The sequence below is a fragment of the Furipterus horrens genome, unplaced genomic scaffold (assembly GCF_987537825.1).
Source record: "Furipterus horrens unplaced genomic scaffold, mFurHor1.1.pri manual_scaffold_7, whole genome shotgun sequence".
In the NCBI taxonomy this organism is placed as follows: Eukaryota; Metazoa; Chordata; class Mammalia; order Chiroptera; family Furipteridae; genus Furipterus; species Furipterus horrens.
In genome coordinates, this window is record NW_028327177.1 from 130,122,834 (window position 1) to 130,135,607 (window position 12,774).

Here is a 12,774-nt window from a genome sequence, read left to right on the forward strand (position 1 = left end):
TCTGAACACACTTCTCAAGCTGTGTGGAACCGTGGTTGCAAGATTGGTGATTAAATGGAAGATCAGTTGTTCAAATGCTGTCTTTCTAAAAATATACATAATGGAGAATATAAGTTGTATACACACAAAAACATCGATGCTGCCACTAAACACTGCTTGCTTGTGAGAAATTTTTAATAGGAAATGTTTATGGTATAAGTTGAAGTTTACAAAAGGCAGAGCAAACCCAATTGTGTAGAGTGGTGGAGTCATGGGATGGTTTTTGTTTTCTTTGTTTTTCTGAACCTCCCTCAATTTTCTACTATGAACAGGAAATAGATTCAGAATCAGGAAATAACACCTATTATAAAATAAAAGACGAGGAGTCAGTGGTTTCGGCAGGTTGGAAAAACCAGGATCCTCACTTTAGTGGGAAAACTAACATCAAGTCCCCTTATAAAGGTGGGCAACTGGCCAGAACAATTGCATGAGAGCCATTCAGGGGACTATTCCCATTGCCTGTGTCCCCTCTTGAAGGGAAGTGTCGACATCTTTGGGAATCATTTTTCTCATTTATGCAGGATTTCATGGATAAAGTAGAAAAGAGACTCTCTTCTCTCCTGCCCTCCCCTCCCCTCCTTTCTCCTGAGAACTTCATAGAAGAAATACCAATTCTAGCAGAAAAACACGAGCACCAAAAGCTAATCATTCCCTACATTTGTATGTTGTTTTATTACCTTTCTTAACATTTTCAAATACATTTCTGTTCGGACCTCAGACAAGTGGTATCAGCCCATTTCACGAACAGGAACACAAAGGCTAATGAACTTTAAAAATTCACTGGAAAAGGACTTAAAAAGCAGCTACCTGAAAAGCATCATGGAGACCTGCTGCTTTTGCCTTTCTGTCTTAGTCAGCTGGATCTGCTGTAACAAACAAAATGTCATATCCTGGGCACCTTCAACAACAGAAATTTATTTTCTCACAGTACTGAAGGCTGGGAAGTCCACGATCAGGGTGCCAGCCAATTCGGTTTCTGGTGAGAGGTGTCTTCCTGACTTGCAGATAAGCTGCCTTTTGCTGGGAGAGCGGGAGAGGTCTGGTGCGTCTTATAAGGGCCCTAATGCCATTATGAAGACTCCACCCTCGTGACCTTATCTAACCTTAATTACCTCCCAAAGGCTGCACCTCCAAATAAAATGCATTGGCGGTTAGGACCTCAACAGTTGAATTGGAATGGGGAGGTACATATTCAATCCATAACACTGCCAAATATTCATTCTCCTTTCTGGGACCTGCACCCTGGTTTTCTTGGGGGAATCACCCCTCCCCCACTCAGTTCCTGTGGTTCTGGAGAACTACTCGCCCCCAGCTCCATGCGCAGATGGAACTCGGCCTGTCCAGTATAAGTGGTCCACCCCTTTGGATATAATGATTGGTTGAAGGATGGAGCCATGACCCATTTTCGGACCAATGAGAAGGCCTGTAATGAATTAAATTGTGTCCCCCTCCCAAACACACACACACACAAAATTCATGTGTTGAAACCCTAACCCCCAAAGTAACTGTATTTGGAAATAGGGCCTTTAGGGAAATAAGGTTAAATGAGATCATAAGGGCGGGGTCCCAATCCAAGAGTAAGAGAACCAGATTCCACCCCGCCCCTCCTGTCTACTCACAGAGGAAGGACCATGCAAGGACGCAGTGAGAAGGTGGCTGTCTACAAATCAGCAAGAGAGGCCTGCCAGAAACCAACCCCAGTGGCACCTTGATCTTGGACTTCGAGCCTCCAAAACAGAAAATAAATCTGTTCTTTAAACTGCCTGAACTATGATTGTTACAACATCTTAAGCAGATTAACACTGCGCCACAACCACTGGGAACCAGGTGCCCTTATAGAGAGATGGGATTATTAGCTGGGGGGAAATATGTGCTGCCAGAGGCCATGAGAGGGCCTGCCGAGAGTAAAGCAAAGCCAGAGGGGTTTGAAACCCTGAGGCAGAGGTCCCGGCTTCCTGATCTGAGTGCCTGGATCCAACTGTGTCTGAAATAGGTTCCATGTCTGCATTCCCCAGTTACACAAAGTCAATGGATTCTTTTTGCTTGAGTTTAGTTTCTGTCCCTTGCAACCAAAAGAAGCGACTAATCCAGAATCAACTCTCATTTTATTATTTTGTATTATACCTGACCAGATATATCATACTAATCACATTGGTGTAAATGAGTTGTGGTCAGACAGTGACACTAATTGAAGCCTGGGCACCTGCATCCCCTCAGGGTAGATAGATGGAGAAGAACCTGGAAGTTCTTGAATTCTCACCACTCAGAGACCACCCATATGGCATCTTCCCTGTTTGAATATGAACTCTTTAAGGGTCACTACGGGGTTCTTTGCCTAAGCTCTCACACCCCCAGGAGGCAGCCCTTCACACCAGAAAGGCATCAATCACACCAGTGTAGACCTCTCAGCGTACTCGGCAGCAGGTCTGATCCTGGAGCCTTTTCTTGAACACCAGGCCAGCACATGGCTCTTGTACTGCCAAGCATCTTATTCAAGCTCTTAAGTGATCATGATGAAGTGATTCACACAGAGTGGCCACCACCAGTGACTACTTTCTATCTGGGCTACTGACACATTAACCAACAGGGAATGACAGTGGTCTCAAATTTCAGCATGCATCTGAATCATGTGGGAGGTGGGGAGGATGGCTTATCAAAACAGATTGCTGAGCCTCACCCCGGGAGTCCCTGATTGAGCAGTTCTGGGTGGGGCCCAAGAATTTGCATTTCCCACAAGTTCCCAGGTGCTTCTCTGGTCTGGGGAGCATACACTGAAAATCACTGATTTAGAAGATTACTGGAGAATTGGATGAAGGCCACTCAGGAGTAGAAATTATCCAGTGCTTTGTTTTTCTGCTCCCTGAACCTTCACTTCAACAGACTCCCTGTCATCTCCATTGTGGGATTTTTGAAGCCTGGGACAAGGACAGGAGTGAAAATGAAAATCTACATGAAAAATGCCCCACAATGCCAACTTCATGCCTAGGGGTACAGAGCTGGGTATGTTACAGAATGCCTGCATGTCTATTGCATTGTCACAGCAGCCCCTAGGTGCAATTATCATTGTTGTACAGAGAAAGAAATGGATGTACCAGGTGACTGCATTCTAAAGAAAAGACATATATCAGAGGCAATTGTTTTTGAAGGGGGGGTCATGCAAATTAACAATGTCTCAACTTTGGCAATGAATGAATGGCTCTCAAACATGAGTGTTCACCAAGATCACTTGGAAGACTGTCAACACAGAAGTTGCATGAGTATCTCCACATTCCAGAATTATAAAGATTGCCACATTGATGACAGTCTTCTGATGACAGGACAGCCCTGGCATCCAATAATCTCATAAAGGAGATTTTTAAAATGTTATCTCCAAATAAAGTTATAAGTTTTGATAGGGGAACTCAAGAGTGAAAGGTTTTAGCCTTAGTTATAGTTGATAGACTTAAGTGATGAATGCACATGGAAAGCTGTTGTTCCAGGAGCTGGAGTGCAGGACCTATGTGACTCCAGCAGGCTGACAAGCAATTCAACCTTTGTGCCCAAGGGTGTTTGCAAGCAATGGATGGAGATGGTATCTGCGCCATTGTGCTCCAGGGAGGGAACTTCTGTGATGCAGGTAAAGAATTGTTGATCGGCAGATAAAGAAATATTAGGAAAATTGCTGTCAGACCGCTCTTATCTGATTAACCTTTTTCCAAATGCCTTACCTCCTCTTTCCTTCTTCCTATAAAAAGGTCGACTTGAGATGAGTTGTTAAGACTTGGTATTTGTTTGTTTGGGGGTACATAACCTGCCATCTTCTCAGATTGCTGGCATCTGAATAAGCTGCCCATAAAAGTTCAATCCTTGTCCCTACTTAGTGGTTCTGGTAGTGACAGCGTCGGCCTGCGAGCTAAGTGTCGCTGGTTCAATCTTCCAGTCAGGGCACATCAGAGAAGGAAAACTCTGACTCCAAAAAACCTCCGCTGCCTTGCGGCATACCTCTTCAGGGGAAAGGCTAAGGGAGTAAACCCCGACAGAAAATCCGGAGCCGGAGTCCCTAAGGCGGTTTGACGTTGTAGTCAACACCGGCAACTCCTGCAGCGCACCTGAAGCCAAGCTGTATAGACTCCGTCTTTCCCTTGGACCCTTCAGCTGCGAAGAGAGGGGGGGTCTGCTGCATGGGCAACAGCAGACCCTCCATATCACCCTGCCCGGGCTCTGTAGCTTCAGCTTCACTGGAGAGGACACTCCAGCGTCATCACAAGATGTCGATTCAACACGGGAGGAGACAGATACCGTGTCACTCCCGAGTTGGACTGCACAGCCATTCTCGGCGGTGCAGATAGACTCTTAAGAAGCTACACCATCGTCTCTCGAGACGGACGGCTGCCGACGAGTGACAGCACAAATGCCAACTTTTCCAGTTTCAGTTTGGCCATAGGGACACTGCTCAAAAGAAACACTCATAACCTATCTCATTGTAGTAGCCCTGTTTGGGCCTGTCCATTTAAAAAATAACCCAGGAGTGCAACATAGTATGTTCCTTGAATAACTGTTTGACAGCTTCTAATGGAAGAAACCATGCTCACCTTGTGACCCAGGAAATCCACTCACTGGTACTTACCCCAAAGAAATGAGAGTTTTATGTCCACCAAAAAATGTTACCAGAATGTCCATCACAACTTTATTGGGTACAACAGGATGAATCTCAAATGCACTGTGTTGAGTGTAAGAAGCCAAACACAAATGAGATTATTGTGTATTATTTCAAGTATATTGTGGACCCTGAGAAGGGGCGCCTGGAGGCTAACTGGACTCAAATTAAAACAAAACAAAACAAAAAACACTGTACCAGTCATTTCTACACAGGGACCTCTCATGCAAACTGTACTTCAGGGAGAAGCTTGCACTTAGCTGCCTCCCTTCCCCACCAAAGGAATTCCTGAAATTGTATTTCAACCAATAGGACTGAGGCTTTCCCCATCACCATCTTAACCAACCAATCAGAGTGGCTCTATTCTGAGCAATCAGGACAGTGTCTTTTGTACCATTTGAAGTCCTCATTTGCATGAGGATGGACCAACCAGGGACCAAGGTCAGGAACTTCCGCCTATGAAAGTCAGTTCCCCTATGGCTTTGAGAGTACACTTTCCTTTTTCATTGGAGACTGAATTTCCCTGGCTTGAACTGAAACAAAGATGAACACCAGAGACACCTGGCAGGACCAGAATGGAGAAGAACAGACAGAGCAGGGCAGGGCAGACCAGACCAGAGCAGATGAGACAGGTGTGGAGTAGAGCAGACAGCGTGGACTGATCTCGCCCAGCGCATCCTAACAGCTGTGCTGTTCACAACCTCGCTATTCACAGCCTTGCTGCCTCATAATTGAACTGTAACACCATTGAGCTGTTTCACAGCTGTGATATATCACAATTGAGCTGTTGCACTGAATAGGTTCCTTCTTCACTGCACCTCAAATTGGGCCCTGTTGGCGTTGAATTGGCAAAACTATAGTGAAAACAGCAGGCTATCTTGATGCCTGAGACATGGCAGAAAAGGGGGTGCAATGAGGAAAGAAAGAGGAGTAAGAGGAAACTTTGGGGGGTATTGGCGTGTTCTATTTGTTGATCTGGGTGGTGACTACACAGGGGTAGACACTGAGAAGTTGGGGAGCTGAACACGGAGAGTTTGGACATTTTAGTGTATGCAAGTTATACTTCAATAAAGTAGGTGCTCTTAGCGTACATCCGCACCCACACACCATCCCAGGAGGCTCAGACCCAGCTGTGGCCCCCGCCTTGCCCACTTCGGAAAGGCTTCAGCCTCCTCCCTGCAGTACCTTTCCGGAAAGCGCCCCCCAGCCCCTCCCGGCTGGGTTTGCCACAGCTGGATGGGCGTTTCCCGCCTGGGCCGGGGACGCGTGCACCCCGCCCTCCCCACCGCCTGCGGACGGCTCACCCGCGCGCAGGCCCCGCCCCGTCTCCGCCCCGCCTTATCTGGCCCCTGGGTCCCCGGGCCCGGGGAGGCAGCCGGCTGGCAGGGCCGCGCGATGTCGCACGGAGCCGGGGTCGTCCGCACCACGTGCAGCAGCGGCAGCGCGTTCGGACCCAGGGCTGGCGGGGGACAGAGGGGCGCGAGCTCCTCTGAGGGTCTGCTGGACCTGGTCTACCCCCGCACCCATGGAGCCCTGCTTAAAGTGGCGCAGATGGTAAGAGAGGCGGGGCCGCAAGGCCGGGGTCACACGGAGTGGCCCAGGAAGGAAGGGATCCGGGCCCGGGAGGGGGCGCGCCAGGCGGAGCATCGCCCGGTGGGTGGGGGACGGCGGCGCAAAAGTTAAGTTGGAGGAAGCCTTCCTCCCCGAAAGTTGGCTGTGCTGCCCCCGACCCGGAACTCAGCCCCTCTCCCAGGCCCTTGCTCCCGAGGACCCGTCTCCCTCCTGCATAGTCTCACCTGCCTCCTGCTAGCAACCGCGGGCACAAGTTCCTTTAGGTCTTCCACTGATCTGGGCCGCGCCGCTTCGAACCCGAGCCGCGGGGGCGGAAGAGTCGCCCAGGCCGCGGCGCTGAGGCAGCGAAACCCTACCTCCGCCCCGGCCGGGCCTCCTCTTTCCTCCGAACCCCGCGCGCAGGTCTCCCTGCTCTGTGCGTACTTCCGTTCAAAAGATCCCAGGAACGGGGTCCAAAGGTCTTGCGTTCCAGAATGGGGCAAAGAATTGGGATCCCAGGGCAGCCGTCCTGGGACCCTGCCCGCTCAAGTTCAAAGGGAGGGCCCAGATCTCAGGGGACCGTGGAAGGCAGAGGATCAATGAGGGAGGCCTGTTTTGAGGAGCCCGTACTTATTTGGGGGAGGCGGAGTCGCCTGAATGGGGGTCACCTGTGGAGCCAAGCAGGCTGAAGGTCTGGGCTGCGTGTGACAGCGCAGGGACCTTCCACTGGGGCAGATGTTGCCTGGCCTGTTCTCCTGTGCCCCACTCTTCTCCTTCCGTTCCCCCCCCCCCCCTTTAAATTTTGTAAATCTTAAACACCTTTTCCGTTTGCTGTGTTTTGAAACTGGGTCCGGCTGTTTGTGACTCTCCTCTCATTGTAAAGTTTGCAGCAAGAATGGTGAAAGGGGGAAGTGGCCGTTTTGAAGAGGGATGTGGAGGAAAGAACGTGGGGATAGAAACAAGGCCACAGCCCCAGAAGCGGGGCCTGCTGAGGTGGACCAGCCCCAGGCGGGCCGGACACAGCGTGGGAGCTGCCCGCGCATTGGTTACACTGTCCCTCTGGTGTGTAGAGGGGGCTCTCATTTCCTGCTTGGGCCGGATCTGAATGGAAGGAGACTGAGTTCCCTTTTCTCTAAGAATGGTGCCTAGACGGACCAAAAATTAGGAACTAGAGGCATGTTAGCTACTACTAATAAAAAAAAAAAAATTGTACTGAGCAGTGTTGATTACAAACAAGCAAGGTGTTTTTTAGGTTCAGATTAAGAGACATGATCAGCCAAAGAGAGGGGACCAGTTTACCTCCCACCCTGAAAAGATGGGTGGAGTGATACAGGCTTACCTGAGCACTGGAAGACATACCTGAGTCAAATGATGATGGACAAAGATTGGGATCAGAAGCATCCATTGTGGTCTGTGAGTTTGATGGACAAAGGAAGTGGGGAGGAGAAGGCTCCGTGTTGGTCTGTGAGACTGGTGGGCAAAGACTGGAGGTGAGAAACCTCCATTTCATTTTAAGCTCCTCCATTAGCTCTTGCCTGTGGCCCTTGTGCCGCGTGGCAGGTGACATTGATGGGGCTTGTTCCCAAGAAGAGAACAGGACTTGGGGGATTGCTTCTCTGTGTGCCCCTCACAAAACCATGCCCAGGGGGATGGTTGCACCTTCCTTCCCCGGGGAGCTCCCTGTGGCTGCAGGCTGATTTGAGCAGATCCCAGGAATGAAATCGGCCTTGCAGAGTGGTCATATTACAACAAAGACTATTTAGGACTGTCTACTTGGGCCTCTTGTCTAACTCCTCCCCATTCTCCTCTTTTCTGGGGCACCTGCTTGGGTGTTTCATATTCACTTGTCCTCTTTGTTGGAAAATGCATAGCCACATCCTAGCATTGGTGGGGGGGAGGTAGTCAGGGGGGCAGGGCAGAAGCAGCTAAAATGGTGCCACCCTTTGGGCACTCTATGGGTCTCTCCTTTTGACCATTGATGTCTCAGTTGTATGTCCCTCTGTCCGAGACTTCATCTACAGTATTTTCATCATGGTCTGATCTGTGGACCTATCAATTTATTACCTTAAGAAATCATTGAAAAGGCTTTTCCTTTGGAGAACAGCTTCCTTTCTTTGCATTGGGAATGTTGAATGGTTACGGCCACTTTAGCAAACAGTCTGGCAGATAGGTCCTCAGACTATGAAACATGCAGTTGCCACATGATCCAACAGTTCCACTCCTAGTTATATACTCAAGAGAAATGAAAACATGTTCACACAAAAATTTGTACATGAAGGTTTATTGCAGCAACATCCCCAATAGCCAAAAGGTAGAAACAACCCATGTCTATAAATTGATGAATGGATAAATAGAATGTGGTACATCATACAATGGAATATTACTTGGCAGAAAATGGAATGAACTACAGACACATGCTGTAACACAGGAGAACCTTGAAGACGTGATGCTAAGTGAAAGAAGCCAGGCACAAAAGGCCACATAGTATGTGATTCCACTTAGATGAAATATCCAGAATAGGCAAATTTATAGAGACAGAAAGTGGATTAGTGGTTGCTTAAGGCTGGGGTGGGGGGGTTGGGAGTAATGGGGAGTGGGTGGGAAGTTTCTTTTTGGGGTGATGAAAATCTTCTAAACTGATTGGGGTCGATGGTTGCACAATTCTGTGAATACACTAAAAACCTCTGAACTGTACACTCTAAATGTGTGAATTGTATCTCAATAAAGCTGTTAAAAAGAAATAGACCTAAGGAAGAGTTGGGGGTTGGGGAGGGGATACTCTGCATGAAGCCATTGGGAGTGAGAAAGCGGCAGCTACACTTCAGGAACCTCCCTTGGTGCCCCACCATGTACCCTAGTAGAGAAAGGAATGTCCACCTGGAACCTCAGGGAATCTGAGCTGAAGAGCCGGATCTCCTGGCATCACATGGGGGCCTGAGGTGGGTGGCAAGCTGTGGGGCCTGGAGGGATGCAGATGCCCTTGCTTGTGTGGGTACCAGCCCTTCTCACCATCAGTTCCTTTAGCCAGCATGCATCTATGAATGCCACGTTCATTTCCATTTCTGCAGAAACAGATGGCTGTGATAGAGGCCTTGCTCTCAAAAAGTCTGTGGTTTTGCTGTGGACAGACAGGTACCAAAACTGCTTGGTTAGGGGGATAAAAGCTCAATGGTTGCCCACATTAGGAAGGAAGGACAGATGGAAGACAAGGTGACATTTGAGTTGAATCGTAAGATGTGAGTATGAGTTCGTCGGGGTGGTGGTGCCCCATTTACCTCTCAAGTGCCTTTGTCAGTATGGCGAAGTTGGAGAAAAGTGATATGTTGGGGAGGGGGGTAGGTGAAAAGGGAGAAGATATAACAAGACATGAGCAAATATTTAGGCAATTCTTAACCTTCCCACCCTGAACACTTAGAAAGAGGCTTCATCTCATTTATTGAACATCTGCTGTCTTCTTAACTTGGTGCGAGGTGTGTAGAATATAGCAGTGAACAAGATAGACCCTTTCTGCCTGTGCAGAAAAAGACTGACATTTGCAGAACCGTAGTATGCAAGGAGATTCAGAATGTACATTTCCACAGGCAGCAAAGATGGAGAAACCTAAGTGTCTTCCAGAAGGCTCATTTTTTCATTCAACAAATATTTGAGCCCCTGTCCTCCTTTGCTCTAATAGGGATAATCATTAATCAAATGATTATAAATATGTAATTATAAACTGGGATAAAGGCTATGAACAAGAGCTGCTCAATGCCATAAGAGAATTGACTAGGGGATCCAGTCTACCTGGGGGATAAGGAAGGACTTCTCTGAGGAAGAGATATTTGAAGGATGAGGGAACAGCATTACTAGAAGAAGGAAGAGCACAGGCAATGGCTCTGAGTCTGGAGGAAGAAGTGTTGTTATGGTTGGAGTGAAGGGACCAAGGGTAGGAGAGGCTGGGTGGGACTGGAGAAATATGCAGGCACCAGACCGTCCAAGGCCTGCCAGATCATGGTGAGGGTGTGATCCTTATTCTAAGAACATCAGGGAAGCATTATGTCAGTATTAACCTACCACCAAAATGCTGGCTTTAAACCTGGGGCTTCACTGCCCCTGCCTGGGGTCATTTCGGAACTTTGTTGAAATCTCTTTGGGGATTAGGATCACATTAGGTATCCATTTTATTCATTTCAGGATAGTAATGAGGGCATAGCAAATACTATCTTAGAGATGTTTTGTCTGAAATAAGATTGAAGGAGTCTAGCTAGGCTGGGTGGAACCTGAGTGGGCGTGTGAGTCTGGGGAGGAGGCCAGTTCCCAAATGCAATTAGGCTATGATGTCAGCCTCTGGTCTAGCTGTGAATAGACCTATGAGTGGCAAAGGATCCAGCATAACCCAGAGCCGTCCATTCTTCTGCGTTGTCTTAGATCTGTGTAGCAGGGGAGCACCCGTGTGGTTCCCAAATGCAGACTGCACACGAGGGGCAAACAAGAACACCACTGCCAGGCTTCTCTAACTCCAACCCAGTCCTGACCCAAGAACAAGAAATTACTTTCCATCAATGGTCCAACAAATAAAAATACTAAAACAAAGTGATGTACAGTATAGGCTTTATTCCTAGTAACAAAAGTAATAACCTGTTCAGTGTAGAAACTTTGGGACACAAAGGAGAAGGAAATAGAATCCCACTCCCTCTCCACTGAGATTAATTTTTAAAATAAAAATTGGTACTATTTCATAGCAGACGTATATAATTTGGGCGTTTTGGTCTTTGGGGTTTTTTTCCTACAAAACTAGGATTTTATATATATATATATATATATATATATATATATAAATGCTTCTCTTTTTCTTTTTTTTTTTTTTGCTTAATATGTGATGAATATTTTTTCATGTCACTCAATGTTCATCTGCAATTTGGTTTTTAACAGCGTTGTAGCCAGTCATGGATGTGCCATAGTCTATGGGACCAGCCCCCTCCCCCTTATTATGGTTCAAGGAGCTTCCAGTTCTGCCCATGTACAAACAAGGTGGTGATGAACTTCCTTGCAGAGCAGTTCCTCATGTACTTCCTCAGAAGAAACAGCAGTAACCTTTTACAGAGAGAGGAATGAAGTGCTTCCTGCCCTTCTGAGCAGGTGGCATGAAACAATTGTCTAGACTTTTTAACATCCAGGAGTGGATGGATGTCCCTTTGTCATCCAGAAATTTCAAGGAGCCAAATAGGATAATGATCGCATTTTAAGGTGTAATAGCGTTTTCGGTGTCTGATGGTTTGGGAAAGAAACAATGACATTGATAGGCTAGATACTCCCACAGCGCTTTTAAAAGGCGAAAGATTTATACGATCTGAAGAGGAACCAGAGTAATCCACAGTGCCTTTAAATGCACTTGTTTTTAAGTCAGGGCAGTGGCATCTGCCTACACTTGAAGAATGGTAGTACCACACAGATGCAAGACCTTATTTATTCAAGCCTCAGAGCATGTGGGTTTCTTAAACCCTGGCAAGAATTCCTCTCCAGGGTACCCCAAATAACCACCTTCCCCCAGACTGGGAACCCCTGCCCAGCCAAAGGGTCCACCAGGCTGCCTGGGCCAGGGTAGCATGTAGGTGTTATCAGCGGTCCCATGTCAGTCTGGAGAGAGGCCCACCGGCTTGTCTGGCATTACCGTGGGTCCTAGAAACCCCTCAGAGCCGCCCCAGATCTCACCTGCGGGGACTCCCTGTGTGGGTCAGTGTATTTATTTAAATTCTTGGGTCAGGGAAAGCTGCCTCGCCTCTCGGCTCCCTTCCTCCCAGCCCCTGGTCCCTGGCTCTCGGCACCGGCGCTTCCTGCTCAGCGCTGCTGGACACCCATCTGTTTCCTCCCCTGCCATCTGCCTCGCGGGGCCGCCCAGGCACCAGGCCAGCCCCGCCCGTGACAGCCTCCCCCTGACCTGCCGCCTGCCACATGCTCGCTTTCTTTGTCACCGGTTTGGCTCAGTGGTGGCCTCGCCCGCTGCTGGCTGCCTGGCATTCCTCACTGGGGCCCATAGCAACCCCCGGCATCGGGGCCTGGCTCAGAGCCCAGCGCTGGCGGCTGGCTGCTCGGCAGCCGTGGGTCTTCCTGGAGGAAGAAGAGGATGGACGGGACGGACTCTTGCCCCGCCGGGCCCTTCCCACTCTCGCTAGCGGAAACCATTAACAGAGATGCTGCTCGGCCTCCTGCAGAGAAAGCGGTCCCCCTGGTTTGTGTTTACACAGAAGTGGCAGTGACATGGCTCTTCCCCTGGGCAGCCACACTTTTCTTCTTTTAAACTTTAGAGAGATAAAAAGGACCAATTGAAGGAGGAGGACAGTGAAGTCGCCTGTGGAGTGGTTTATGTATATTACCCGCAGAAAGAGGGATGAAACTTGAGATTTATCATCCTCATTTTTAAAGATGGAGAAAATGAAGTTCCTTCGGAAGGGAATGGCAAGGCAGAAAAAGGAGAAATTAATTGAATGCTTTCGGATACAGAGTACATTGGAAGCTTCTGGAAGCAGAGGGAATTGCCAAGTATAGTATGACCTCGGTGTATTTTTCCT

General features: G+C 48.4%; 1 protein-coding gene across 2 annotated transcripts in view; it reads left to right on the forward strand.

Moving 5' to 3' along the window:
• The first annotated feature begins 6,009 nt into the window (after positions 1-6,009).
• The window catches only part of CMTM7 (CKLF like MARVEL transmembrane domain containing 7), a 48,085-nt gene continuing 41,320 nt past the window's right edge, over positions 6,010-12,774 (forward strand). For both annotated transcript variants that reach the window (XM_090284430.1, XM_090284429.1), the window contains exon 1: positions 6,010-6,229. In XM_090284430.1, the coding sequence (XP_090140556.1) occupies positions 6,071-6,229 (159 nt within the window). In that variant the 5' untranslated portion in view covers positions 6,010-6,070. The remainder of the gene's footprint in view (positions 6,230-12,774) is intronic.